Raw genomic sequence first — 26,002 nt, 5'->3', positions numbered from 1 at the left:
CTCTTGAACGTCCCCCGGCTCTCATTGTGCAGCCGAGGAAACATCGGAAGGTTTCGACGACGTCGGTATGAAATGGCAGAAAGTGCTTGTGTCGCGGAAGCACCGAGATTAGGCTACGTAGGAGCTGCACATGTTTACTGTGGCGACCCCGGCCTGCTGAACTGAGAGCTAACGGGAGAGTGCTACTGTTGGGGGTGGGGGGGACGTGGATTAAAGACCACCAGGATTTCCTGCCTAAAAAAAACCCGTCCAGCTCGCGTCTGAGGGAGGCAGCAGGCGGCGGCGGCTGCAGGTCGACACTGCTGGAATTAACCGGAGAGGGGTGAGCTCTGCGTTTAGGTTTGTTTGTTGTTTTTTTTTCTACCTGTTTTCCCCGTGTTATTGTCAGCCGTGGGGGAGAGGGATGGGCCGAAAGGAGTTGCTCTAAATTAGTGTAGCGTTTAGGAAGAGCAGCACAGCAGGCAGGACAGGTCTGGCCTAAAGGCGAGAAGGCGGCCAGACAGAGTGACTGCTGAGAAGCTCTCTACAGTTACATATTTATGACGGTGCTGCGCACACTTTAGCACGAGCTCGGGCCGTAAATAAACCCCGGATCCTGTTTTTACTCATAAAACTATCACAATGTTGAGCTATAACGGTGACCTCCACTCAGTGCTCATATAAACCCAGAATACCAGCTTCCATGTAAACACTAAGCACCAGTTGTTGCCTTTGAATACACCCTGCTTCCAGCAGCTAGCATCAAGTTGACTGCCTCAACTTTGAATGTGACTTAGCTCAGTTGCTACCTTAAAAGACGACACCTTTTGTAATAGGTAACACTGTAAGGACATGTTTGTGGAAGCTAGCGTAAAAGGGAGCGTGTAGTCAAGTGTTTGCCTTTTTCTGACTCAGGGCTATGTTTTTGTATGTTATTTTGTAATACGTCAATGCAGCACCGGTTCATAAGTTTATGCTTCCCTAAACACAATTTGATGTGGCGGCCCAATTCCTGTTTCGATTATTTCATGAATAAATGGCTCATACATAATGTTTCTGTTAAGGGCTAGCATGAAACTGATTGAATGTAAAGCAAAAATAACACACTGTCGTTTAAATATACTAAGATATTGATCAGAATGACTGATTTCATAAATAGACTTGGGTGCGCACATTTGCCAAATTCATTAGTAGTTTTAAAATGCTGACTATGTTGAATATTATACCCGGTTTTTGATATGGGCAGTTGCCCAGGGCGGCATTTGCAAGCAAGGTACTCACTACAAGGTAAAAAGACTATAGACTGTCAGTTGTACTGTCATTTGCTTTTATCCATATGCTATTGGTGAGACATTTTCAATTGAGTTAACTACAGTGTCTGTAATCAGTCAAAATTATTCACATTTTAACATAAAAAAAATAGCATTTTTGCTGCTAAATTATTGAGTAAGTAGACATATGAGCTCCACAACAAAAATATTGATCGTTTTTAATCTGTTATTTAGGTTACTCAACTATATCAGATTAGTGCAACGTGCTATTATACCAATAGCATTGAGATGCTATTTTAAGGTTGAAGGAGTTGGCCTTCGATTAAGGAAGGGACCCATTTGGTGCCGTCCTTTACCTTTAACTCCTTTAACTAAATGAAACCTGGAGATGTAGGTATTATTAATTTAGTGCTGTGCTCCACAGCAAAGAGAAAATAACAGAAAAGTAATTGAAGAGGAACTCAAAACCACTTTTTCCTCGCTCTCTGTGTCGGATATGTTACACACGCACTTGTTGCCACAGCAACTGACAACAGCGCCGCTATATGTTTCAAGATTCAACACCAAAGAACCCTCAAACATTTCCCCACACAAAGAACAGAACATTAAGTCTGTTACAGTATTATGTTTTTAGGTTTGATGTTTATTTTGCGATTATTAATAAGTAATCGCTGTGGTAGACCAGCTACTGCTACTGTTAGCTAATCTAACACGGTGGTGCTTGATTATCTAATTTAAACTCCTGATCTACTCATAATCTGCCAGAGTTGGTGTGTGGGTTGCCGTTTTATTTTATTTTTTACTGAATCGAAACGCACAGAATCCTGCAGCTCATCTACAAGTTAAAGTTGTCAAAGTCAAGCTAGCAAAACTCACCTACTTTCCTCTCCCTATTTCTTTTTAATTAGAACTTTTTCCGGACTTCATTCTGTAGTCGTCATAGAGTTGACGATTAGTAGCAAAGCACTGCATCCCTTTTTCTTTTCTATATCACGCATACATTTGAGATTTAACATGTTATGTTAATAACTTGACAGCTAACACCAATGCTAGTCATCGTCAGCGAGCAACATTTTACCGTCCGGCATGGAGCTGGGGAGCGTGACGTCACGCTTCAACTTGCTTCAAAACGTGACACAACACAACATCAACTATTAAACTGTTTTCAGTAGTTTGTTTGCTCCTGACCGTTCACCACTCGCTTCCGGTCTTCTCCGTCGACGTCCTTCAAAGGACGCGTCGCCCGAATTCGGTCGGACACACCCCATCTTCAGTGTCATTATTAATGACAGTGATCATAGCTGAAGCAAGCTGAGGTAGGTTTCAGCTTGCGTGTTGTCTGTGTTTCCAGTGAATGCATCTTGTTCCACTATTGATCTGAGACGCCTGTGTGGTGATGTTTTTGGCTCCATGTACTGCACACTGCTGCAGGGGAATGCACCAAGAAACCTGACTCCAGCACCAAAAAGTGAAAGGTGTCCAGAGTCTCGGCAGGCACTCATCTCTACGTAAAGACGTGTACCAAGTAGGTGGTTGAATGTGCCGTTTGTCCTTTGATCTGGTTGCAAAGATCCGAATACTGTTGAACACACATTGCATGTCTCAGTTTGGTCAACAGTCACGTAGAATCATGGTCGGGTCTGTCTCTGTCCGGTGTCGGCGCCTCCTGTTCTGCCATCGCTGTGCAAACAGGTTTGAAGCTCCCGTCTCGTGTTTCTGTGCAAATAAGACATAAGGTGGTAAAACAAAGTTCATCCTCAATCCAAGAGCTGGGTATAATATCAGGCTTAACTACAATTAAATACTTTTACTTCAATTTCTTTTTTCAGTATGTAAAATTGATTAACATTAGGTCTAGGGATGTAACTGACAGTTATTTTAGTAATCGTTTATTCCATCGATTATTCTGACAAATGAAGAAAATTGAAAAAGTCTGCAGATTTTTCTTTTAACCACTGCAGCCTTTTTATACAATATTAGAAAAACGTTAAAAGATGCAAATAAACAAGTATTTAAATTTCTTTTTCTATTTTTTGATTTAAGAAAGTAAGCATTTATTGCATAAAATACAATAACACAAAATTCCTTTAGTGAACATTTGCTCATTTGTATCAAAGAATGAATCTGCAGCTAAAAAAATACTTCTAACCTCAATATGTGATGTTAGATTAAGCTCAGGCCTTATGAAGTGTATGACTGATCTGGTGATTAATTTTTGGATTAACAGATTAATATTTGAATAACAAAAGGTTCTTAATAGGAGTTTATTAACAGAATTTGAGCCAAATGAAGCTAACACTGTAGCCCTTGAGGAGTTCTGGACACCACATATTTAGCGTTTTTTTTTTCTCTCTTAAATGCAAAATGTATAAATTTTTGTACATTTTTGGCTTAATTACCACTTTGAGTATGTTTTTTCAGCAAAATGGCTTTTTTATTTTTTAGTCTGTATACTCCAGTTAATGATTATTCGATTACTGAATTAGTTGACAATCTTTTCAATAATTGATTCATCACAATTAATCCGATTCATCGTTTCAGCCCTGATTCGATCCTAAGAAGTGATCAGCTAAAGGACCAAGGCGGGGTCATGTAGAGGAATGATCCTCATGAATGGAACATATCTGTGGTGTTGGACCAGACTTATGTTGTCATGGTTTTTCATCTTTAATGTGGGGTTTATTGATCTTTTACTGTCAGCAGTTGGGTCAAGGTGTGAGTTAACTATTGCTTTTGATACTCTGAGTAATATTTATATGCTATATGTTTTTGGTGCAGACCTCTGACCCCTCCCTCTGGGTTGCGTTTGGATATATCAAACCTCTCAGGTGCATATTATTGTCTTTATGCGAACAGGAAGCGCGCACCTGATGACTTAAACACAGTTATAGTCGACACAAACTGGATCTGGATGTTCAGGGAGAGCTTGATCATGGCCGAAAGAGTCTGTTCACAAAAGCATACTTTCTGCGGGGAGTAAATATATACACTCTTAATGTCGGCTCTATTTGCTTTGGCATTTTCATGTCAGAAGTGATTCAGCTTCTGTGACAAATTAAGCTGACAGTTTTTGCTGCTTGTTAAAAAAAAAAAAAAAAGGCTAAATGTGACATGAAGGGGTGTTGAGTTACTGTATATTATGTGGGGAAACTAACACGCTGTGGCAGAAACATCTCAAAGGTTAAAGATGGCGACCGTACCAGAATAATTAACAGTCCCTTAAATGGCCACACATAGTAGCCGTGGCTAAACGTTGAGATTCAAAGTGTGTTTTAATTGATTTTCTCAGATTGGGGACAGATGCACTGATTGGAATTGACTTCTGATTATTCTTTCTGCAACTGACGAGATTCAAAATGATTCTTGTAGCATCTCTGTACATTGCACCAAGTTACAGTCGACTTTGCATTTTCAACATATGCAATCAATCGATAAAGATTGCTAGGCTGCCATATTTGGTGGCACATGACTTTTTAATTTTTTTTATTGGGACGGGTGGCTGGGTGAACCCAATTTGTTTCCCGCCCGCACCCCCCGTTTGATTTACACAATAAAAGTGACACAATGATAACAAATGCCAATTTAAAACAGGAGTGGACAAAATGTAAAAATGAAATATTGAAAATAAATCAATGTTTGATTTAAGGGTAGCAGTAAATAAAAACATAAATATAGAGAAAATGATTAAATGAAATGTTGCAATAAATGAAAATATTGCATCAAATATATACTGAATATAACTTTTTTTTTAAAATAATTGAAAACTGATAAAAGCTATATGATTGGGGAAGAAATTAAAATAGAATACTGATGTTACATTAATACTGTCAGAAATTATAGAGAAATATTACCTTATGTCACATTATATAATCAATAAGTCCATGAATGTCGGCCAAATGTATCAGTTGACCTCTAATTCAAACTGTTTGGCAGTAATCTATCCATCCGGGACGGACTTTTACTTTTATTTATTCCCACAACTAATATAGATTTTATAAACCAATATGCCACATAGCTGGGTGAGATCACAAGGATGGAAACAAAGTAATACATAATTTAAACCAAACCACTCTGACAGCAGCTGAAAAATCTCATAAGGCAGGTTGGTAACCGGCAGTTATTTGGGAAAAGGGCGAGTTACTTTTTCACCTAGGTCAAGTTGGTATGGAAAGATTTGTGTTTCTTTAATTAATTAAATCATCCTTTGATTGTATTTAGTCAGAATGTCTTTTTCTAATTTCAGTAGTAGCTAAAAAGGTGGTTGCACTAAACCTAAAGCACTACACCAAAGGTGTTTTACAGACGTTGATGCTAAAGCGCTAAAGAGCTAACTTCATTTCGAATTACATCTGCTTCAGGACCCCAACCTGACGCAATGAAACACAGTGATCTCCACACCCTTGATCCCAATACATGCGCTCTACACACACTGCTAAAACATTGACGATCCAAAAAAATCCCCTGTGAAGTGTCCTCACTCTAAACCCAGCACTTACAAATAAATCAGTTGTATTTCTTTCCCCTTAAGAGAGCAAAAGCAACAGGATATCAGGCCTGCTGTAGCTCTGATACAGAGAAAATGTGTGGAAGGTGTCCCTGATAAGAATGGATAAGGACTGTTTCTACAGCTGTTGCTTTCTTATCCGTGTTTACTCTTGTGTACGTCGTTTTTTTTGTTTTGTTTTAAACTAAACAGCCCCCTGTTAGCCTCATTCTGTAGGGGAAGATGACTGTGTTTTGGCTCTTTAGTGATGTGAACACATTTTCCGTCTCTGTGTGCCCCAGGACGGTTTTGCTTAGATGCACTTCTGATCTGAGATGAGGTGAATATGGCAGGAGGGAAGGGGGAATACGACGCAGACGAAGCCAAGCAGAAAGCATCGCGCGTCTCTCGGAGGAAAGGAGCAGGCAGAAGTTGTTCAGAACTCTTGCTCCTCATGTGTCACACCACACAAATTCACTGGGTTTCACTGGGATTTTATACCAGTGATCAACACACAGCAGTGGATAGTTGCTAATCGGAGGAACCACGGTTCATATTGTTCTAGGAAAAAAAAGATGCAAAGAGTTTTTGTTGATTTAAGAATTACGATAAAGACTGATCACTCAATGATCCTCAACAGACATTTGCTAGTCAGTTGAGGGTTATACATCTGGAGACTGACATGTTTGTCCATTCGTCTTTGCAAAATCATTTCAGGTCTGTGAGATTACATACAAAATGTCTGTGTACAGAATTTTTGAGCATCAATTCTCAGTTGAATTAACACGCCAGCCTTGTGACTTTTGCTGAGGGTAACTGATTTTATTTAAGGATAGCCCTGTAGTCATCCTTCTTTCAGTCAAATCTGCCAATCATTTCTGTTCCTACTTAAGAAAAGCATCGCTGTAGCTGCCATGTTGGAAGGTGGGGATTGTCATGCGAATTTTAAAGGGGCAGTGTTATGTTAAATTCATTTTGTTGAGCTGTATATCATGTTATAATGCGGTTCCTTCATCAAACAGATACCCAGAGTGTTGCCTTGATTCTTTCATGCATTTTTGAGAAATCCTTTAATCTCCCAGGGCAACCATTCAGCGGTCCAAAACGCCTGGATGGACCTTTCAGTGTCTAGCGATTTTTAGAGTCACGATTTGATTGAGAAACAATTTTCTATTCAAGCGTTCTACAGATTCTGTTGAAATTATGTGACTGACAAGAGGAAAAGACATTTATTTAAAACAATTCAATAAAGTTCTATACTGTATCAAATTTCATAAGTACAATTAAACAAAAATTTGGTTTGTGAATAAAATTCTGTAATTTAAATTATCAGTATTATGTGAGTTTAGCTGCATGCCTTTGTCTTAAATAAAAAAAATATCAAAGAATTCATCAAAATACATACAGTGGACAGACTTCTAGGGCGGATGAGTGGGCGCATAATGTGATATGTATTATACTAGCAATTTAAACACTTTAAAATCCATTTTTCAGCATTTTCAGCCTGCTGGTAGAGGCACTGGGGTAATCCACCAGCGGTCCACCATGTTTTGTTTTCAAAAATGTTAAATGTTACAAAAATCTACATAGCAGGGACCATAATTTGGAAATAATAGAATGTGACTCGAATGGGCTGCTGCAGGAGCGTTCAATGCATTAACTATAAACGTGGCTAAATTCATCTTTGATCTTATCCATCATCCATGTCACTGGTACTGATGTATAAAAAAAACCCCATTTAAAATAAACAATGCTTAGCCTGGTGGGGAGCAAGTGAAGCCTGGGGGCCCGCCAGGCTTATAATACACTGGGGCAAACTCTGATTCAGAATTCCCAGGATTAGGATTTGTGATTCTCTGCAGAATCAGTTATTTTTTTTACCTGTATTTTCCAGACCATGTGTTGCAATGTAGTCAATCTTTTCAACGTCAATTGACTGACTTTTAATCAGACTGCTACTTTTGTGTCGCTCGCTTCCTGCCTTTGCTGCTCCCGGGACTGGCTCGGGTTCGGATAAACCGGACCAACTAAAGAACCGGAGTTACCTATGAATAGAGGGGTGGGAGAAGAGGAAAAGACTTTTAGGTTTACTAATGGGAAAAGGGAATGGGCGGGGTAAGATGGCAGTATTCAGACAAGTCTCTGCAAAGCCTATATCTTCTCAGTTCAGTGCTCCAAATCCCACTAATGGTTTGTCATGCTCATACCCAGCATGAAACCCTGCTTCCTGCTTCCTGTCTCCCTCTGCCTGGGTCACTGCTCCATAACCCCAACATTTAGATTTCATGTAGACTACATGCACAGCTCATCCAATGCGTTCCAGAGGCGCAGTAATCTCTGGAATTGATGCCGTTTTGGATTGTATGCATGGCCAGGTTGATTTTCTGCCATCTGAATCAGAGCTTTTGCTGGTGAGTGTAGACTTTATTTGAGCCTTGTAGAAGGAGGCTTGCATTTGCACGTTTAAGATTGATCATTTATGACAACAATTCTCTTTAAAGAGTTGGTTTCATCCACATCGGAAGAAATCCATTTCAATATAACTGCAGCTGCACCGATTGTTTTCCATTGTGTCTTGAGTTCTGATGTGATGTTCTGTCCTGCTGATTTGGTTCAATTTGACCTGTAGGGATGCACCAATTAAAAATTTGGGCTGATAGCGAAGTCTGATACTGATAGCGCTGTTACACCCAATAACCGTAATTCACCTACGTAGACTATTCCCTTAGGCAAAAGACACCATAAAAAATAACCAGGAATCAACGAGATGTAAATAAACGTCAGTTGTTACATCTCCAGTTTTACTTATCGGACCGATACTGACATGTTAAACTATCAACATCTGTTGTTTTCTCTCTAAAAGCTAAAACTGACAACGCGTAGATTTTTTTTTATCAACAAGTCATATCAAAACAGAGAGTACCCTGCTTATATGAGCTTAGCATTTAGCATAAACTGAAAACAGTTACTGCATTTCCATTAGAAATGTGCGCAAACTTTGTCAATATTCCACTACTGTCAGAAAAACACAATTTTGCAATGGCAGTTTTTCCATTAAATAAGAAATGCAATTAAAATCACACATGAATAAGTTTGTCTGTGTGATAATTCATTAAAAACCATGCCACACCATCATGCTCCTGCCACTTCCTGTGTCTTCTTCATATTTTCTGCCAGTGGTAACATCGGACTATTCATGTGACTCGTGTGATGTGAATAAAATGTTACCATTACAGTTTTGTGAACTGGATGAATTGTGATGCCACCTCATCAGACTTAACCAAGTAATGTGAAAACTTGATTTTGTTTAAATCCTAAGGATCTTTAAAAAAAAATCTCGAGTTAAGTCCAACTTACAGAAACCCGGTGTTAAAGATGCTTTTGCTTTGTGAGGTACTGTCAGACCTGCATTCCTGTCATTCTGCTGAACCGGTGCCGGAACCCGGGTGGTAGAACTGGTTCTGTGTATAGTTTGTGGTTTTCCATTTTTCCTTCTGTTCACCGCCAACAAACTCTAGAAAACACTGAGTGGAATTTCACGGGTAGAGTTAACAACAACAAAAGAAAAGCTCAATAATCAACCAAGAAATCTGCAATAAATGGATCTATACGATCTCTGTGACGTGTTTCTATGTTTCATGGTGCGTTTACTGACAGTCACATGATGCTGACTTTGCAAAAGATGAGAAGCAAACTCTGTATCCGCTACTTAAGGCCAGTCAGTAGATGGATGAGAATTAAAGTTTCTTTTTTTATTAATATTTTCTCATCTTTGAATCATCTACAGTACAGACCAAAAGTTTGGACACACCTTCTCATTGAATTCAATGAGAAGGTGTGTCCAAACTTTTGGCCTGTACTGTATGTTCAGATCAATACTTTAGTTTTATGGTCAAATAAAATATGAATGAATAATAATATTTTCACTCTCTGAACTTTAAGGTGCGGCGGATTTTACATCAAAATAAGATGATGCGACCGGTATAAACACTGACACATTTTTTGAAAGTATAATTTTAACATTTCAACATTAAGAAAACTGTTACAAGTACATTATTTATTTGTTGGTCTTAAATATTAAAATAAAAATATTTAAGACCAGAAAAAATGTTCACCTCTAACAAAGTTTTTATCTTTATTTTATGTAATTTTTTTATTGTACTTAAGCGTATGCTCTGTCTCCACTGCAGATCTTGAGAGGCCTGCCCTTCTTGGATGCCCAGGCTCAGAGTTCTACCAAGGTTTCATCATGAACCGGAACAAGCGTGAAAAGGAGTATTACAGCATAGACGTGGGCGATTCAACTTTTACAGTCCTGAAGCGCTACCAGAACCTCAGACCTATTGGATCCGGAGCACAGGGGATTGTCTGGTGAGTCTGGGGACAAAAAAAAACTGCCGTTTGATGATATTTCAGCGTTTTTAACAAATATTAGCTCTTAAGTTCTACCTTTTGCTCCTGTGAATTGAATATTTACTGTTGTTTGTTATGGATACATAAACAGCACGCAAGCTGCAAAGAAGTGCTAATGTGACTCCATGCTGGCCGTCGCCTCGTTCCTTCCTACTTAATGTTCGTTTTGAGAGCAAATGAGAGAACTATTAGACATTATAGATGTTGGTCAGTTCTTTTATATTTACGCTATGCTCTACTTTTTACACAAAACTTTCAGCTGAACATTTTGGTGAAGTTTTGCAAATGGTAATGGAAAAAAAAAAAAAATCATAACTAGCAACAGATTTTTTCCTATCGTGACGCCATTTTCTATATACATAGGAGGGGTGTCTTCAGCATCCAGCTAAAAATGTGAGGGAAGACGTGTTTTTGATGAGTGCACCGAAAAATAGGCCAGTTGATTTTCTTCATTTTGGAAAATCATATTTTGTCACTTTTCAGACAAAAAACAAAAAAACAAATTAAATATCTAAACACAGGAGGAAGAAAGGGAAAAAATGTTCCTTTGTTGCTGGGGTTTTCTTCATTCTTTTGCAAAATAAATCAAAACAAATGTAAGAAATAACTGAAAAACTGTAGATTAAAATTTTCCCAGATGCATCATTGCTAACTGCGTCTTTTTCTCTTTTATTTCTGTCTCCTCAGTTCAGCGTATGACCACAACTTGGAGAGGAACGTTGCCATCAAGAAGCTGAGCCGGCCCTTCCAGAACCAAACCCACGCCAAGCGGGCCTACAGGGAGCTGGTGCTCATGAAATGTGTCAACCACAAGAACGTAAGAGCTCCGCTTTTACCGTTCTAATCTTCCCCTATGTTTGGCTTTAGCCATCACACAATTAAAGCTGAATTTAAACAAACAAATATATGTTTGAGCCAGCACAGCATCCAGAGTGACAAACAAGTCAGAATCAGCAGAGAGGACGAGATGTTCAGACGGAGCGAAGCTGACCCTGAGGGAATCTCTGGAAAATGTTAGCTGTCACTGCGCATCCCTCTAATTGGGCTGTATCTGTCTTCATTACAAAAACATCATCTACTGATATGCTTCCATATTCAGAGAGACAGAGAGTAAACGAGGAAGCTGCCGGCTCACCAGTATTCCCATTATACATGAATCCACAGCCACTGGTTTCCCCTTCTGCTGTTTACAAGATATTGTTAAAAAAAAAAAAGGAATCAGACTTTGGTTTCCAGCTTTACGTGAAATAAAAGGAACAGAACATGTATGTTTATGAAGAGCCATATTTCTGATGTAAATGTTGGTACTGCACTGAAGCCTGTTCAGTTTCACAGTGTTCACCGCTGTCTCTGTGATGGCTGCTTTTAACAAATAGCTCTCTGAAGGTTAAAATCTAAACGGCTTGTGTCCTGAATGTGTGGGGTCTGCAGAGATTATCACAAGTCCTGCATTTTGACGTTTTTTTTTCTGTTGTATTTCCCCAGATCATCGGCCTGTTAAACGTTTTCACGCCTCAGAAGACACTGGAGGAGTTCCAAGATGTGTGAGTGTTGATGCTTCTCTGGTTGTGAAGTTTTAAGTTATTGGTTGGACTCAGGGCTGCAACTAACCATTATTTTAGCTGTCGATTATTTGCTCAATTGTTCAGAAGATTAGTCGATAAATCGGATAAAACATTTTGGCACGTTCTGCAGATTTTTCATCTTAAATGTTATTAGAAATACATTGACAGATGCAAACAAGACAATTCAGTTCCTTCTTTTGAATAAGAGAATTAAGCATTTTATTGCCTAACAAAACATTTCTTTAGTGGATTGGAATCAGGTGACGGTAAATCTATGCCATGTGAGGAGTTTTGAGTAAAACATATTAACACAGGTGTGTGTTGTTTTTTTTTCATCTTAAATGCAAAATGTTTATGTATTTTTGTACAGTTTTGGCTAAATTACTGCTCTGAGTCAGTTTATTGAGCAAATAGCCTTATTTTTGAGTTTGTATGTCATTAATCAATTACTGTTATTGACTGGATGGCTATTTCAATAACTGATTAATCACAATTAATACGTTTAACACAATTAATCTTTTCAGCCCTACATTGTATAATAATGGAATCTCCCTCCAGATTTCAAGGCAACACGTAGCATTAACAAAGTTTTGATAAAGATAACGGACTGAACCAGAGTCCAGTTTAGAGCGCAGGCAAACCTGAAAATGATGTTCATTTTTTACTGATTCTCTGGTAGTTGTGGATGTTTGGTCTATGATTGTTGTAAAATATTCTGACATAACTCATATGAAATGGATTTAAGGACAGCAGTTCTTCTCTTTAGCTCAAAGTGGAAGTCTTTGTTTTATGGGAACTGGTTGCGGTCACATTTCCTTTCAGTCTGGAGTGTTTTATCGATGACATATTAGAATGTAATTGTCATAGTAATTGAAGGAATTGGCATTAGAATGGTTGCCAAAAAAAAATAATAATAATAATTTTCCTGCTTTGAAGTTTAAAGTGTTTAAACTGGGTTTGCCTCAACAAAAATGTGCCTGTAGTAAGTTTTTAAATTTCCAAAAAATGGAGTATATCTCAGTATTACATTTCAGTAGGTCACATCAGATTACATAAATTGCAAATGATTATTGTTTTATGAAGTATGATGAGCGCTCCCATGATTAATGCAACAAGAAGAAAGTGCGTGTGTGTGTGTAATAGAGAGGGTACGGCTGTGTGTTTCTATGCGGCTCCGTCTGCCTGATTGGAGCTAAAAAGGAAAGTGGACAAATCACTGCCGGAGGGCTTCCAGACTCAGTCAGCGATAGAGGATGGACGCTCCGTTTGGTTTGTTGTTTGTTCACGTGAACACAGGAGCCCTGACTGCATGTTGTTGGAAATTTGTGAAAACGTGGATGGAGCTGGCATTTGTTCTCCATTTTTAGACGACGGTATTTCCAGCTGCAGAGTGGGCCTGGGCTGCAGAGCGGCATCAACGCAGGACTAGTTCATGTAGTACAGCCTGGTTTAGGCCAACATGGGAAGGTTGTGCCGCAGTGCCTCCTTTGTGAGGAGCCGTGGTAACAGGAGTTGTTTCTCTGCAGGTATCTAGTGATGGAGCTGATGGACGCCAACCTGTGTCAAGTGATTCAGATGGAGCTGGACCACGAGAGGCTGTCCTACCTGCTCTACCAGATGCTGTGTGGGATTAAACACCTCCATGCTGCAGGCATCATACACAGGGTGGGTCCTGCTGACACACCATCTGTTGGGCAGCCGTCGCTGTCCGTTTACTATATGTCGCCATCCATCATTATTTATCACTATGCATCTGCATTCATCGTTATCTGTTGCTGTTCTTCACTATCCATTGCTACCTGTTGATATCCACCGCTATCTGTCTCTACCTGTTACCTTGCGTCGCTAATGTGCGCTATTTTTCCGATATGTTTATTATCCATCTAGCCGTCTGTCCGTTTTTTAAAATGCTTTTTTTTTGCACATTCTGTATTGAAAACTTGACCTCATTATTAATTAAACTTTTTGATTAATAATTTAAAAATGTTAATTTTCTGTAATTTTCAGTCTGAAAATGTACTCGTTTCTGTAATAAACATGTAGGAACTCTCAAGTGACTCAAACCGAAGCAGAATATTTGATTTCCTGTAATGAACCAAAATCCATCAGCTCGATCCGTTTTTAATGGTCTGTTATGTTTTTGTGTTTTCGGTGCAGGACCTGAAGCCCAGCAACATTGTAGTAAAGTCTGACTGCACACTGAAGATCCTGGACTTTGGCCTGGCCAGGACCGCTGCCACCGGCCTCCTCATGACGCCCTACGTAGTGACCCGTTACTACCGTGCCCCCGAGGTCATCCTGGGCATGGGTTACCAGGCCAACGGTGAGTGATGGAGAAGGCGGGGAATGGCCGATCAGGGACTGCCGTCTGGGCCGCTGCATGTCCCTAATCCCCCCCCTACCTCTCCCTCCTGCTGAGGTGTTTCAGCAGCACTTCCCAAACACACACACACACGCCCACACACACAGATTCGGTAAAGGTTACACTCAGAGGGGAAGTTGGCATGTGGGGCATCCTTGCTTTGTGGGGTGAACTTCCTTTGTGAAGACTCCGGTGGTGGCAGCAGTGCTTCAGCATGTGTTTGATGTTTTATTAAAAAGTTTCTGGTTTTGAGCTTAATAAGGCCTGGCTAAAAGCTGCTAGTATGAAAAACAGGCTCCTGTGCATGACTCGGCAGTTTCTCCTTCCGACCTGGATAGAGATCACAAACACAACCTTCTAGTTGTGTTTGTGTTTGTTAGACCAACACAAAGTGGAGGAAAAGGATTCATGGTTTTCAAAATCGTTAACAAATAGAAATCGGAAAAACTGTGACCTGGATACAAAAAGTTGAAGTGACATGAATACTTATCTTTTTTGCCAGGCAGAAACTACTCTGCTAAAATCAGAGCCAGAATTAGTTTGCAGTGTTTATCTGTGAGGCAAGTGTAACAGTCTGGCAGGAATGACAGGTTTCCATTTTCTCCTCCTAATCAAAATGGCGTCTTCCTGAAAGCACCATATCTGTGATAATCCACAGATATGGTAGCCAGTGAGCAGTGCATAATAATAACCAGTAGGTGAGTTTTTGGTGATTACAGATTGATAATCTTGCAGCATTTTGAGGTGTTGAACAGCAAAACGCTGGCCCTAATTCTTCCTGCTGACCTGTTGCATCTGTGGCTCCCCTTCTTTTCTCCCTCCTTCAACGCTGCGCTCATGTAGTGGATATATGGGCTGTGGGCTGCATTATGGCAGAAATGGTTCGCCACAAAATCCTTTTTCCTGGAAGGGATTGTATCCTTGAGCTGCTTGACAGAACATTTGCACCAAGTCTTTCATGTTAACTTTTTCTCCTGTCAAATGCAACTATTAAAATTCCATTTCTTTGAATTTTTACCCCGTCCCTCTGGCGCTGTGACTTGCTTCCACCCACCTGCTGTCTCTACGGATACACAGACGACTCTATCCGCTCGAGCAGCAACATTGTCGCTAGCGGCGCCGTGACTGTCACATGAAAGACCCAAGCAGAATTTTAATAGTTTGCTTTTCAAAAGAGGAGAAGTCAAAATACCATAAATTAGCCTTATTTATCCTCCTGCTGCTGTTGTTATCTATAGCTCCATCAGTAAAGCGATGTCTCTTTTTTTTTGGTTATGTTTGCATGAAATTAAATTGTAAATATCTACAGAGGGGTGCAGTGAACATATAGAAGCTGCATTGATGCACAGCAACAAGAGTCAGCGTCTCACATTTAAGGGATTGTTCAACATCAAAACAATCCCTTAAATTTGACTTCTTAAAAAGGAGTCAAATTCAGCAACACAAATTTGGGTGCATCGATAAATCAGCAATAATAATAAAGGGCTTCGGCTAGGGATGCACTGATTGCAGTTTGCTGGCTGACAGACTTTTTTTTTTTTCTTTAATGCGAGATTTTTGTGTGCTAAATATAGAGACAAACTTGCTAAGTCAGATATGACTGACTACGTTCACACAGCAGGTTTTGATGCACAATTCCGATTTTTAACGTAGATTAAGATCAGCCGATGCTAGCATGTGAAACCGATCTTATCCACCATCGCAATGGTCTGAAAATAGGCCACTGTCCCCTTTCACTGTGCTGTGACAGGGGACAGTCACTTCTACATGTATGCGTTTAGCAATAAGCTAGGTTCACACAGCTGAGAAACGTGGCCCAGATCTGTATTTTTTCCCCACATACACATATATTGCCGACTTTTTCACAGCAGTCTTTTCACACACACACCCCATATCTGGTATTAATTCAGAGACGTATCCAACATTTATTACTGCAAAGCGTCTGCCATCTGAACGGTCATGTTGCATTTTATCCGACTTTTACGTCGTTGACGTGAAACAACGTGAGTTGTAATTCTGCACCAGAAGACGTAAACAGTGGCTGCAAATTATAGTTATGAACCATAAAAGACGTTTGCAGAAGTGCATCACATCATAGTCCCACCGCTCTTAGTCCCGACTACGCATCTAGAGAAGAAGCTGTAGTCGACGCTCCACAAATGGTCATTGCTATTAGTTATTCTTCATTTTTAATATCTTCCTTTATGCTGTTGAGCTTGTGACGATGCTGTTGGCTGATATTGCTGAATAAACTTAAAAAATGACCCATAGTCGGATGTATCCATTATTTCCAGAAGCAATGCGCTGCTGTGTGGCATCTATGGGGTCGCTTTAGGTTTCTAAACTATTCACAAAAAAGTGACTGCTGTCGCATTTAATGAGTAGTCTGAATGACCACTCCGAAAAAAAAAAAAAGGAGCAGATTTCAGCTATTAAAAAAATCCTAATTGGGCATCAAGATTTGCTGTGTGAACGTAGCTACAGTCACCCACACTGTTGCCAATTTAACAACTTTGTCGATATATTTAGCGACTTCTCAGACAAGAAAGATCTTTGGCATCTGCAAATCTTTTTTTTTTTTTTTTTAAATCAGTGATCGGTCAGAGAACTACAATCGGTGTCCCTCTAACAAGAACCCCCTTTAAAACATGCTATTACTCTGTTTCAGTAGATAAAGCTTTGTGGGACCCTGACCTCTACCAGAATGCACTGAACCGCATGAAATCATTCCGTTGTCACGCCACCTCATGTCCATCATGAGTTTTACTTCAGACCCCCCCCCCCCCCCCATTTTGTTTTTATTGTTGTCCTGTTTGCTTTTTTTTTGGTTTGCATGCTAATTTGGTGGTTGTCATTTCATTTTTCAGTTGATGTCTGGTCTGTTGGATGCATCATGGCTGAAATGGTCCGAGGTAGTGTGTTGTTTCCAGGCACTGATCGTATCCTTAAGTTAAACCTCCATCCAGCTGCTCCCCCGCCCCCCCACCCCCACCTCACTGTAATCTGAATACTCAGTCTCTGTGTTTGTCTGACATCTTTGCACACAAAACTAGACCTTCAAGTTTTCTCTTCATTAAATGAGCGATAAAGTTCAGCAACTTTCAATGCTGTGTTGAAGTTGGAGAGACGTCTCCTCCTGTTCGGAAAGCCAACATTTTGAGGTGCTTCAGCATCATTTTCCAACGTGAAAATTCAAAAATAGTCCATTTTATTTTTTCAATAAACTAATTTTATGAACTCAAAGAAAGATATCCAGGTTTAAAGAAACTTTTCAGCATCGGCTGATTTTCTGCTATGACATTCTTGCCATAAAAATTGCTCACATGCTCTTCTTCTTATCCTGCTCATGCTCATCCTTCTTATAAGAGGATGTAACCAAACTTAAAAGTGTTAGCTGGCTCAAAGTCACAGTGGATTTTAAAAGTTCACCGCCTCCTCCCCCTCATGACAGGTTTTTGTCATGTTGAAAAAAGAAATTTGGCCACAATGATTTCAGAACTTTTTCAACCTTTATTGTGACGTAAAAGCTGGACAATTCAGTGGGAAATAAACCGAAATATTCTGCAACAAACTAACTAAATAAATAAATGACTGAATAAGTGTGCACACGCTCCTATAACTGGAATTAACCAAGGGGGGAGGGTGAGACAAGCAGCGCCACATGGAGGGTGATTCACAGCGCTAAGACTCGCCTCCTGGCTCTGATTGGTTGTTTCTTATTAGCATTGAAAACAACCAATCCAGTGCTAAACACTATGACATAATAATAATGAGATTATTATCTAATTATACTGTTGCAACATAATGACAGTTTCAACAAATATGTAAAAAAAATATATATATATATATTTTTTTTAAATTAAAGTTGCATACTGCAGCTTTAAGGATGCACACATTTATGCAAACACATTAATTTAGGCCTTTTATTTTGTAGGTTGAAAAAGTTAACAAATGACATTTACCATTTGTGTTGAGACTTTTCATATTTTTAGGCTAATACACTGCTAATTCTTCAAGTTATGTTCATATGCGATTCATAAAACAAACTAAGTATAAGAAAAAAATATATTGATTTGGAAAAATAATCACTTTGAGAGCTTTAATGTATTATTTTTTGACCACCAAAAAGCCAACTGTTGTAATGAAATATTAAGTGACAGGCAGCATGTTCCTAATTTTCTTATCTCGAGTCAGCTTTATACATACGATCCTGTCCTTTGTGTTTATTGTAAAGGTGGAACAAAGATGTCAACAAGCATTTAGTTGTGTTGTGTGTTCCATCTGTATTTATGTGGTGTGTTTTTTTTCTCTTTACAAAGAAAACCAAATTCTTATATTTCAGCCTCTGGGTTAGTTAAAGGTGAGCAACTCAAACTTCAGCTAACATGTAAAACGGTTAGTAGCGGTCATTAGAATTCCTTCCACTGTAAAGAAGCCAGTGTTGGTAAGTAGAGGCTCTCAGTGAGGCTGACTGGAAAACATGTCTTCAGAAAAATGTGTTTTCCTCTTCTTCTATGACCATGATTGGAACGTTTGCACATCCATCCCTGTAGTTTTCTTAATATCATTCACACAAGACATTGACCAGTGGAACAAGGTGATCGAGCAGCTGGGGACGCCGTCTCAGGAGTTCCTCATGAAGCTCAACCAGTCGGTGAGGACCTACGTGGAGAACCGGCCGCGTTACGCCGGCTACAGCTTTGAGAAGCTCTTCCCCGATGTCCTGTTCCCTGCTGACTCTGAACACAACAAGTTGAAAGGTGAGCGCCAGTTCGTCTTCCTTTGGTTCCCAATCTGTTAAAAAAGCTGGTGTGAAGGTTTACATGAACTTACAAAAATATTTTCGGGTGTTTTTCTTTTTGTAAGACATTTCTGACCTGTCAGGTAAGGGTAACTAGTTTAAAAATGGCTGCTACACCTATAAACTACTTGATCGAGCAGAGATTGGAATCTAACCTAGGGGAACTTTAAACTACATTGCAACTGTTTAATTCCAGCTACTTAAAAACTCTTGTACTCCTTCATAATTTTCTGAAATAAGCCTTTTCCCTTTTTTGCTCATTTTTTTGGAGCCGTTTCTTATTTGTCAGCGATCACTCCCTACTTCGTCTCCCACCACCTCCGACATCCGGTTCCAACTGGAACTTCCAAACGACAAACCCACTCAGCTGGAACGGATTAGATATTTAACCTGATTTATTTCTTTTTTTCTTTTTCTCGTTCCTCTCAGCGAGCCAAGCCAGGGACCTTCTATCCAAAATGCTGGTAATAGACGCTTCCAAGCGGATCTCTGTGGACGAGGCTCTCCAGCACCCTTACATTAATGTGTGGTACGATCCGACTGAAGTGGAGGCAGTAAGTACTTCAGCTCAAACCAAAGATATGTTAGAAGCAACGAGTCACGATGGACTTATCTCTCAAAGCCACAGAACCCACCGTATTTGTGCTTAGTTAGAAAATATATCAATAGCAAGTCATAGCAATCGTCATATTTAAATCTTTGGGATAATTAGATGCAACTCTCAATACGTACTTTAAAAGTATTGCTGGGGAAGTTCTTTCTGTAGTTTCCTATATTAATCATACTTAAAACTTAAAAAGTCTTAAAATGTCTGAAGTTGATTAATAAAAAGGTAAGTTGGCCTTAAATATGTAAATCACAAATCTTACATTTTGCGATGGCAGGGCTGTTGATGTCTATGTAAATCAATCCATTTTTTTTGTCGAGTTGAACGCAGACAACTTTATTGTGTCCATGTTACTCGAGGCAGTTGAGGCTAACGGTAACTAGCTAGCTTGCCTTTTTTGCGTCTGTCATAGTTCATATTTAGCTGGACGGTGTTCATTTTCTTTGCCATTGTATCACTTTTGTTGCCAGTCCATATGATGCTACATTTATTAAGACTATAGAAAACCATATGCAGTGTGACAAGCATAAAACTACTGCCAAGAGCCACAAACAAACCCCAGAAATGTCAGGTTTGCTTCTTTGGTGGCTAATACAGAATAGAAAGCCACACATGCAGCTATGATAACAAGTAAAGGAACAAATTTAAAGGAACGGTACCTTTCAGCCTGTAATATAACCACTATGTTACAACTTAATTTAATTCATAATGGTCTTAAATTTACCCTGGTGAAGCCTATAGAAACCCTGTAGACTTAAGTTCTACAGTTTTGACTAGAAATAGACATTTGTGCTGCAAAGTTCAGCCTTTGAATTCAGTGATAAACACGAGAACTTTCTTCAGAAACACAATGACTCATCCGACACATCATGATTTATGGCTGTAATCAGGCAGATTGGCATATGGAGCAAATGGCTGCTTTCATTTGTCTCCTCTGTGTCACGAACGCTGAACATTTAGATTTGACAAGAGCATTTCTACACACTGTGGTGCCTCATTATCACATCAGCTCTCAGGCCGTCTCTGGATGGAGAAGACGGGTCGTTTCTGGTCTGTACAAACAAACTTTAACTTGTGGGTGAGAGGTAACCGGGTTGGATGAACGTGTGAATCCATTAAGGCAAAAAAAAAAAGAAAAAAGATCAACAATGTGTACAAAGCATAAAATGAAAACTGAGACCTACTTGTTTTGAATACATAATATTGTAGGTTTTTTGTTTTACCCTAAATATTTACAGTCCTCTGGAAATTTATTCACACCCCCTTGACCTTTTCTATGTTTTAATCACATTGTTTAAGTAAACAATGTGACTCAGCATAAAGTTGGTGGTGAGGACCAAAAATGCAACATTTATTGCGTTTTCAGTCGGTGCAGTTCACTTTCAACGCAATTTCCTCCTTCACGAAATGTAATCAAAACTGGATTGTCAGATTTTAGTGGCTGCAGGATTTCTCTACAACATCATTTTTGAACCAAACCTGTTGGAAAAATTTGTTCACTTCCTCACCTGTGGGGGCTCTGCACAAACAACTACTGAAGGAAACAACACACAAACCTCTGAAGAAGACACAAAACGCAACTGCCTTCTTCACAAAAGGGAAACAAAGTAAGAGTGCCGTCAGATTTCAGTGGTTGTAGGATTTCTCTTTTGTCTTTGATAAAAGACCACGATCTATTTCTTCTGCTAGCTCTAGACACTTGCATTTGTTTTGGTTGTATTTACCCAGAATGCCCTGTGCTGTAGTCAGCTTCTTGCTTTTGAAGCGGTCTCTGTTTTGCCTAAAATCCTACGACTGGGCTCAGTTGACGTGAACTCTGGTACAGTTTGAATTCATATGTGAACACCATGTAGACCAGAGACCGCTCCAAAAGCAGGAAGTTGAGTATTGTGCAGGGCATCCTGGGTAAATACAACAAAACAAATGCACAAGTGTAGGGCTAACAAGAGAAATGACAGGTGAGGAGGTAAAGTGTTTGATTCAAAAATATCACAAATGTTGCAACTTTGGTCTCCAGTCAAACAGAGTCTACCAAGATACTGTCCGGTGTGAAAACACCCTAAGGAAACCATCAGCGACGAAGATGTTGAACACTTTAAAGCAAAGTTAGGGTCATAACACAATATCCAAAGTTTTGGACATTTCATCCACCCAATCCAATATTATAAAATAGAAACATCCACAAACCAGGAAAATTCAAGGTGTGGATTAGGATTAGATGTAACCACATGATGCGCACACTGCAGACATCCAGGCTATCTGCCTCCAGTGATTGTTCCTTCACTCTGAAATACACGGTCATTTAACAATGAGTGTTTCTGCTTCCCGTTGCTCGTTGTTGAGGAGAAACATTCAACAGGCAGACTAAAGCGTCCGACCGTGTGTCTGTGTCTCTACTTTGTTTTAAAGCCGCCGCCCGCCATCACAGACAAGCAGCTGGACGAGCGGGAGCACACAGTGGAGGAGTGGAAAGGTAAAGGAGAAGCTCTCGTCTTTTTTTCATGAACAGCCGACACTTCACGTCGTATAACCCAGAAATCATACATTTCCTAATGCATCTTCTGAATAATTTTAGACTAAACCAACCTGGAGAATGCTGTCGTGGCACATTTAGTAAATATCAATTTACACTCTCAGTACTCTGCACCAATATGACTGTCATTTATTTAATAAATGCCCCTGGTGGCTGCGTGGTGGATAGTTACTGTTGCCTAGCAGCAAGAAGGTCAATAGTTTGAATCCGGGTGTGGGGTTTTTCTGCTTAGACAACAGATTGATGGACGCTCCTCACTAGACTACAAATTTTCCCACTTTTTATATTTCATTTTGTATCATGTGGAAAAATCTGTGGAAAAAAAAAGAATTTTAAAAGTGTTGTAGATTTATCAAGCAGATTCAAACAGCTTAGAATATAAAAACAGTCGCATGCAATATATTTTTTTATCTACTTCTGTACTAGTTTTGTCTTGTTTTTCTCAGCATTGTGTGTTTTCAAAATGTTCCTTAAAAATGTCACACCTGTCGTTTTACAAACAGATTATCCTTTTTTTTTCCTACAGTAAATCCTTAAAAGTTTATTTTCAAAGTAACCAAAGTCTTTGCATAACCGCGATGCACGAAGAGACTACATTTAGATCACCAAACTGTGTGACTGTTTCCTTTCTCCCGCTGTTACATTTTGAGCTGAATGAACCAAACAGAAGCTGAATGCAGAAGCGTGTTTTGTTCAATTTGTGCAGAGTTGATATATAAAGAAGTGCTGGACTGGGAGGAAAGGACGAAGAATGGTGTCATCAGGGGACAGCCTGCATCTATAGGTTGGTGGAATGTTATTGTGTTTGAGCAACGTTGCATTTTCTTTTTTTATTCAAACCTTTATGCCTATAATCTTTCACTTCCATATATACTCCTGCAATCAACATCCCATATACATCAAGATTGAGCAGTGTACAAATATCCATGTTCCTGACTTTTGTTGCTAACCTCTCAACCAGCTCAACCACTTTTTATGTCTGGAAAGTACTGCACCTTATCTAAGGCTTTTAATGTAATTAAGCCTGTTGGGTGAAGAGTGTGTTAGGATAAAGCTTTGCTTTGAGCATCACAGTTTCCTTGGTTTGATAGTAACTCATGTGGAACTGATTACTAGTTGACTATCTAATGAGAAATTCCTGATTTAATTTTAATATTAAACTATTAAATAGTTTAATATTTGTTTAAACTACTAAATATTTAATAACAGTCCATAACCAAAAGTCCAAGATTGTTAAGGTGGCCTAGAAGAGTCAACAAAGTGCAAAAGCTGAAATGCAAGTTGTGCTAAAACTGAAGTTTTGCTAAACTTTCTAGCATAACTTGTTGCTTTTGCATTCTGTTGACCACTCTGGGCCACCGTAGAGTCTGCATTTATTAACTTTCATCTGTAAGAAAACTACTGTCACCTAAGATATTTACCATAAAACAATCAGCATTTTATCGTTAGTTGTGTTTTGTATTGACTGTAACTATTTATTGCATCTAATGTCACATAATGGGGACATATAGTTCATTTAATCATTAATTAGCCTTTTATTTGACAAATCTTTAAATCCTGACCATTAGAAATCAGATGAAACATAATTGGGAATCTGTTTTAATGAATGATTATTAGAATTAATGGTGTACCAATAAATCGGCCTGCTGACTATTATAATATTTAGCAACTTTTCAATCTAAAAAAATCGGCAGCTCATTGGGTAGTTTAAAGATCATTGATTGGCCAGAAAACGTCAATCGGTGAAGCCATAATTAGATTTAGTTAGATCTGTTTATTTAGCTATTTAACTCTTAATATAAAATGCCACCTTCATAGATTTATTCTTTTCCACAGAAACTTCATACCTGCAGTATCTGCAGCCTCAGGTTTGCTCACAGCCCCCCCGACCCCCTCTGACCTCTGACCTTTTCCTGCTCCTCATAGTACAGGTGCAGCAGTGAGCAGCAGCCCTCAGCAGCAGCACCAGCACCATCCCTCCACGTCCTCGTCCTCCGACCCCACCCTGACCGACACGGACAGCAGCCTGGAGACGGCCCCCGGCCCCGCGGGCCCCCCAGGCTCCGCAGGCCCCGCTGCCAAGGCCGGCGGCCCCGTGGGCTGCTGCAGATGACTATCACACCTCCCCTCACCCACAGTACCCTCCTCCCCTCTGTGCTCGTCTCCAGTAGTTTAGCGTATTAGTCAGATAGCTGTTTAAGTAAAATGTCTGAAACAACAGATCTTCATCCTGTTTTCCTTTTTCAAATAATCATTCATAGTCTTTTGTTTCGGTTTTAAAATATAATTTTTTTCAGTCTATAATTTATTGTTTTTTTAGAAAATGGTTATTGTGTTTTTATTTGACAGTAAGATTTCTAAAATGATCTATTTTTCTTTTTTGAAAGATCTTTCGACAGTTGATATATTTTTTTCTCACTGCTTTTTACAACTCGCCATATAATCGTAGATCACGTTTGTACAGATTCGACGGTAGCTGTCAGTTTCGTCTTCAATACAGACATTCGGTGAGCCTTTGAAACCTTATTTAATTTCCAGACTCTTCTTTGATCTTCCCTTATTTGATTTAGTCTAAAACATTAGGAATCTTGATTTTTTTTTTTTGGCTGCATGTGACATATCCATTTATTTGAAACTAATTTTGATTTCTTTGTAAAAAAAAAAAAAAAAGAAAAGAAAAGAAAGGTTGCTCACGATGAGTCACTACTACTTCCTACATTGTAAAGTTTCACTTTTTATGAATGCTTTATAATTTTCATATTTTTCACTTCCTATTTGGAGAAAAACCCCCAAAACTCTGAGATTTGGTTGAGACTCCTTTTGTCATATTTCGCCTAGAAGAGGGAAGATGTGGGTTCGGTTTATTTTGAAGTGCTTTGAAAGTTCCTGGTTTGTCCGAGCGAGCGGCGTGGACCCGATTGGGTGGGAAAGTTCTGTGGAAGGATTCGTCGTTGTGATTTGAGAGTTTCTTTAAAAACGTAAAGTGCTGTGAGGTTTGTGACGTCGGTGGTGAAACTAGAATGTGCTTCAGTAAAGTAGGGAAAGCAGGTGAACATGCATCTGTCGTCAAAAAGGTTATTTTATTAATTCATTAAAAAAATGAAAACTACTACTGTATAGATCAACTATACACAATACTTAAATTCTGTTTGTTTTGATGATTATGGTGAAAAGCTAATGAGAACTCGCTTCACAGATCATTTAAATATTACATGAAACTATTAAACACTTAACAGAAATGTTGACATTCTGAAAAGTATATCCACACATAAGCGCTCAATTCTTGTTCAGAGCTGTCTTCGTGTGAATTGCTGCATTAATGCGGCGTGGCATGGAGGTGACTCTGGTTGTTGCCGCTTTAGCAAACCACGAAGAAGAAGACGGGTGGTAGTTGAGGACGATGACTCAGCATTTTTTTTAATGACGTAAACAAACTTCTTCACGTGTGATTTTATTTGTCTTATGCAATTTTGCAATTGCGAAATTGTGCTTTTTCGACATTAGCGGAATACTGACAAAGTGTTGCACACGTCTCTTATGGAAACTCATTAGTAGATGGTAGCGGTGTTTCCATTAACCATGTAGTCGCACAATTTGACATAATCGGAGTCAAATTCGCTACATGAAAACGCCAAATTTGAAAAAATTTGTTTTCTGATAAAAAGTTTCAGCACTAGCATGAAGTTATTTGAGCATATCAAAAGTTGTTTATTTTGCAATATTGCATTTCTTATGTAATGGAAACGTCGCAATTGCAAAATTCTGTCTTTTTGACTTTAGCAGAATATTGGCAAAGTTTTGCGTACATCTGTCATGGAAAAGCATCTACTGACTGACTTTCCTATGGTTGTGTAGGGCATAATTTAGGCATAACCAAAACATTTCTGTATTTAACATCTTTTTTCTATGCAATATTTAATTTTTTTTCTAACTGAATTTTTGGGTTTTTAATAGCTGCGAGCCATAATCATCAAATTTAATAGCCGTA

General features: G+C 39.1%; 1 protein-coding gene across 5 annotated transcripts; it reads left to right on the top strand.

Moving 5' to 3' along the window:
- The first annotated feature begins 2 nt into the window (after window positions 1-2).
- mapk8b (mitogen-activated protein kinase 8b) lies at window positions 3-24,234 on the top strand. 5 transcript variants are annotated; one of them, XM_032573865.1, is made up of 13 exons: window positions 4-322; window positions 2,602-2,775; window positions 9,924-10,104; window positions 10,834-10,963; window positions 11,632-11,690; window positions 13,238-13,376; window positions 13,869-14,034; window positions 16,941-17,012; window positions 18,651-18,833; window positions 19,304-19,428; window positions 21,891-21,954; window positions 22,721-22,798; window positions 23,946-24,234. In XM_032573865.1, the coding sequence occupies exons 3-13, from the start codon at window positions 9,983-9,985 to the stop codon at window positions 24,125-24,127; spliced, it is 1,320 nt and encodes a 439-aa protein (XP_032429756.1). In that variant the 5' UTR covers window positions 4-322; window positions 2,602-2,775; window positions 9,924-9,982; the 3' UTR covers window positions 24,128-24,234. The 5 variants fall into 5 exon arrangements, with proteins under 5 accessions (XP_032429755.1, XP_032429756.1, XP_032429754.1 ...); XM_032573864.1 differs by lacking the exons at window positions 2,602-2,775; window positions 16,941-17,012 and adding an exon at window positions 14,917-14,988 and having other exon boundaries at window positions 3-322; XM_032573863.1 differs by lacking the exon at window positions 2,602-2,775.
- The last annotated feature ends 1,768 nt before the right edge of the window (window positions 24,235-26,002 follow it).

Source organism: Xiphophorus hellerii, chromosome 10 (assembly GCF_003331165.1).
Source record: "Xiphophorus hellerii strain 12219 chromosome 10, Xiphophorus_hellerii-4.1, whole genome shotgun sequence".
Taxonomy (NCBI): domain Eukaryota; kingdom Metazoa; phylum Chordata; class Actinopteri; order Cyprinodontiformes; family Poeciliidae; genus Xiphophorus; species Xiphophorus hellerii.
Note: the sequence above shows the minus strand (reverse complement) of the source record. Positions and strands in the feature narration are given on the sequence as shown.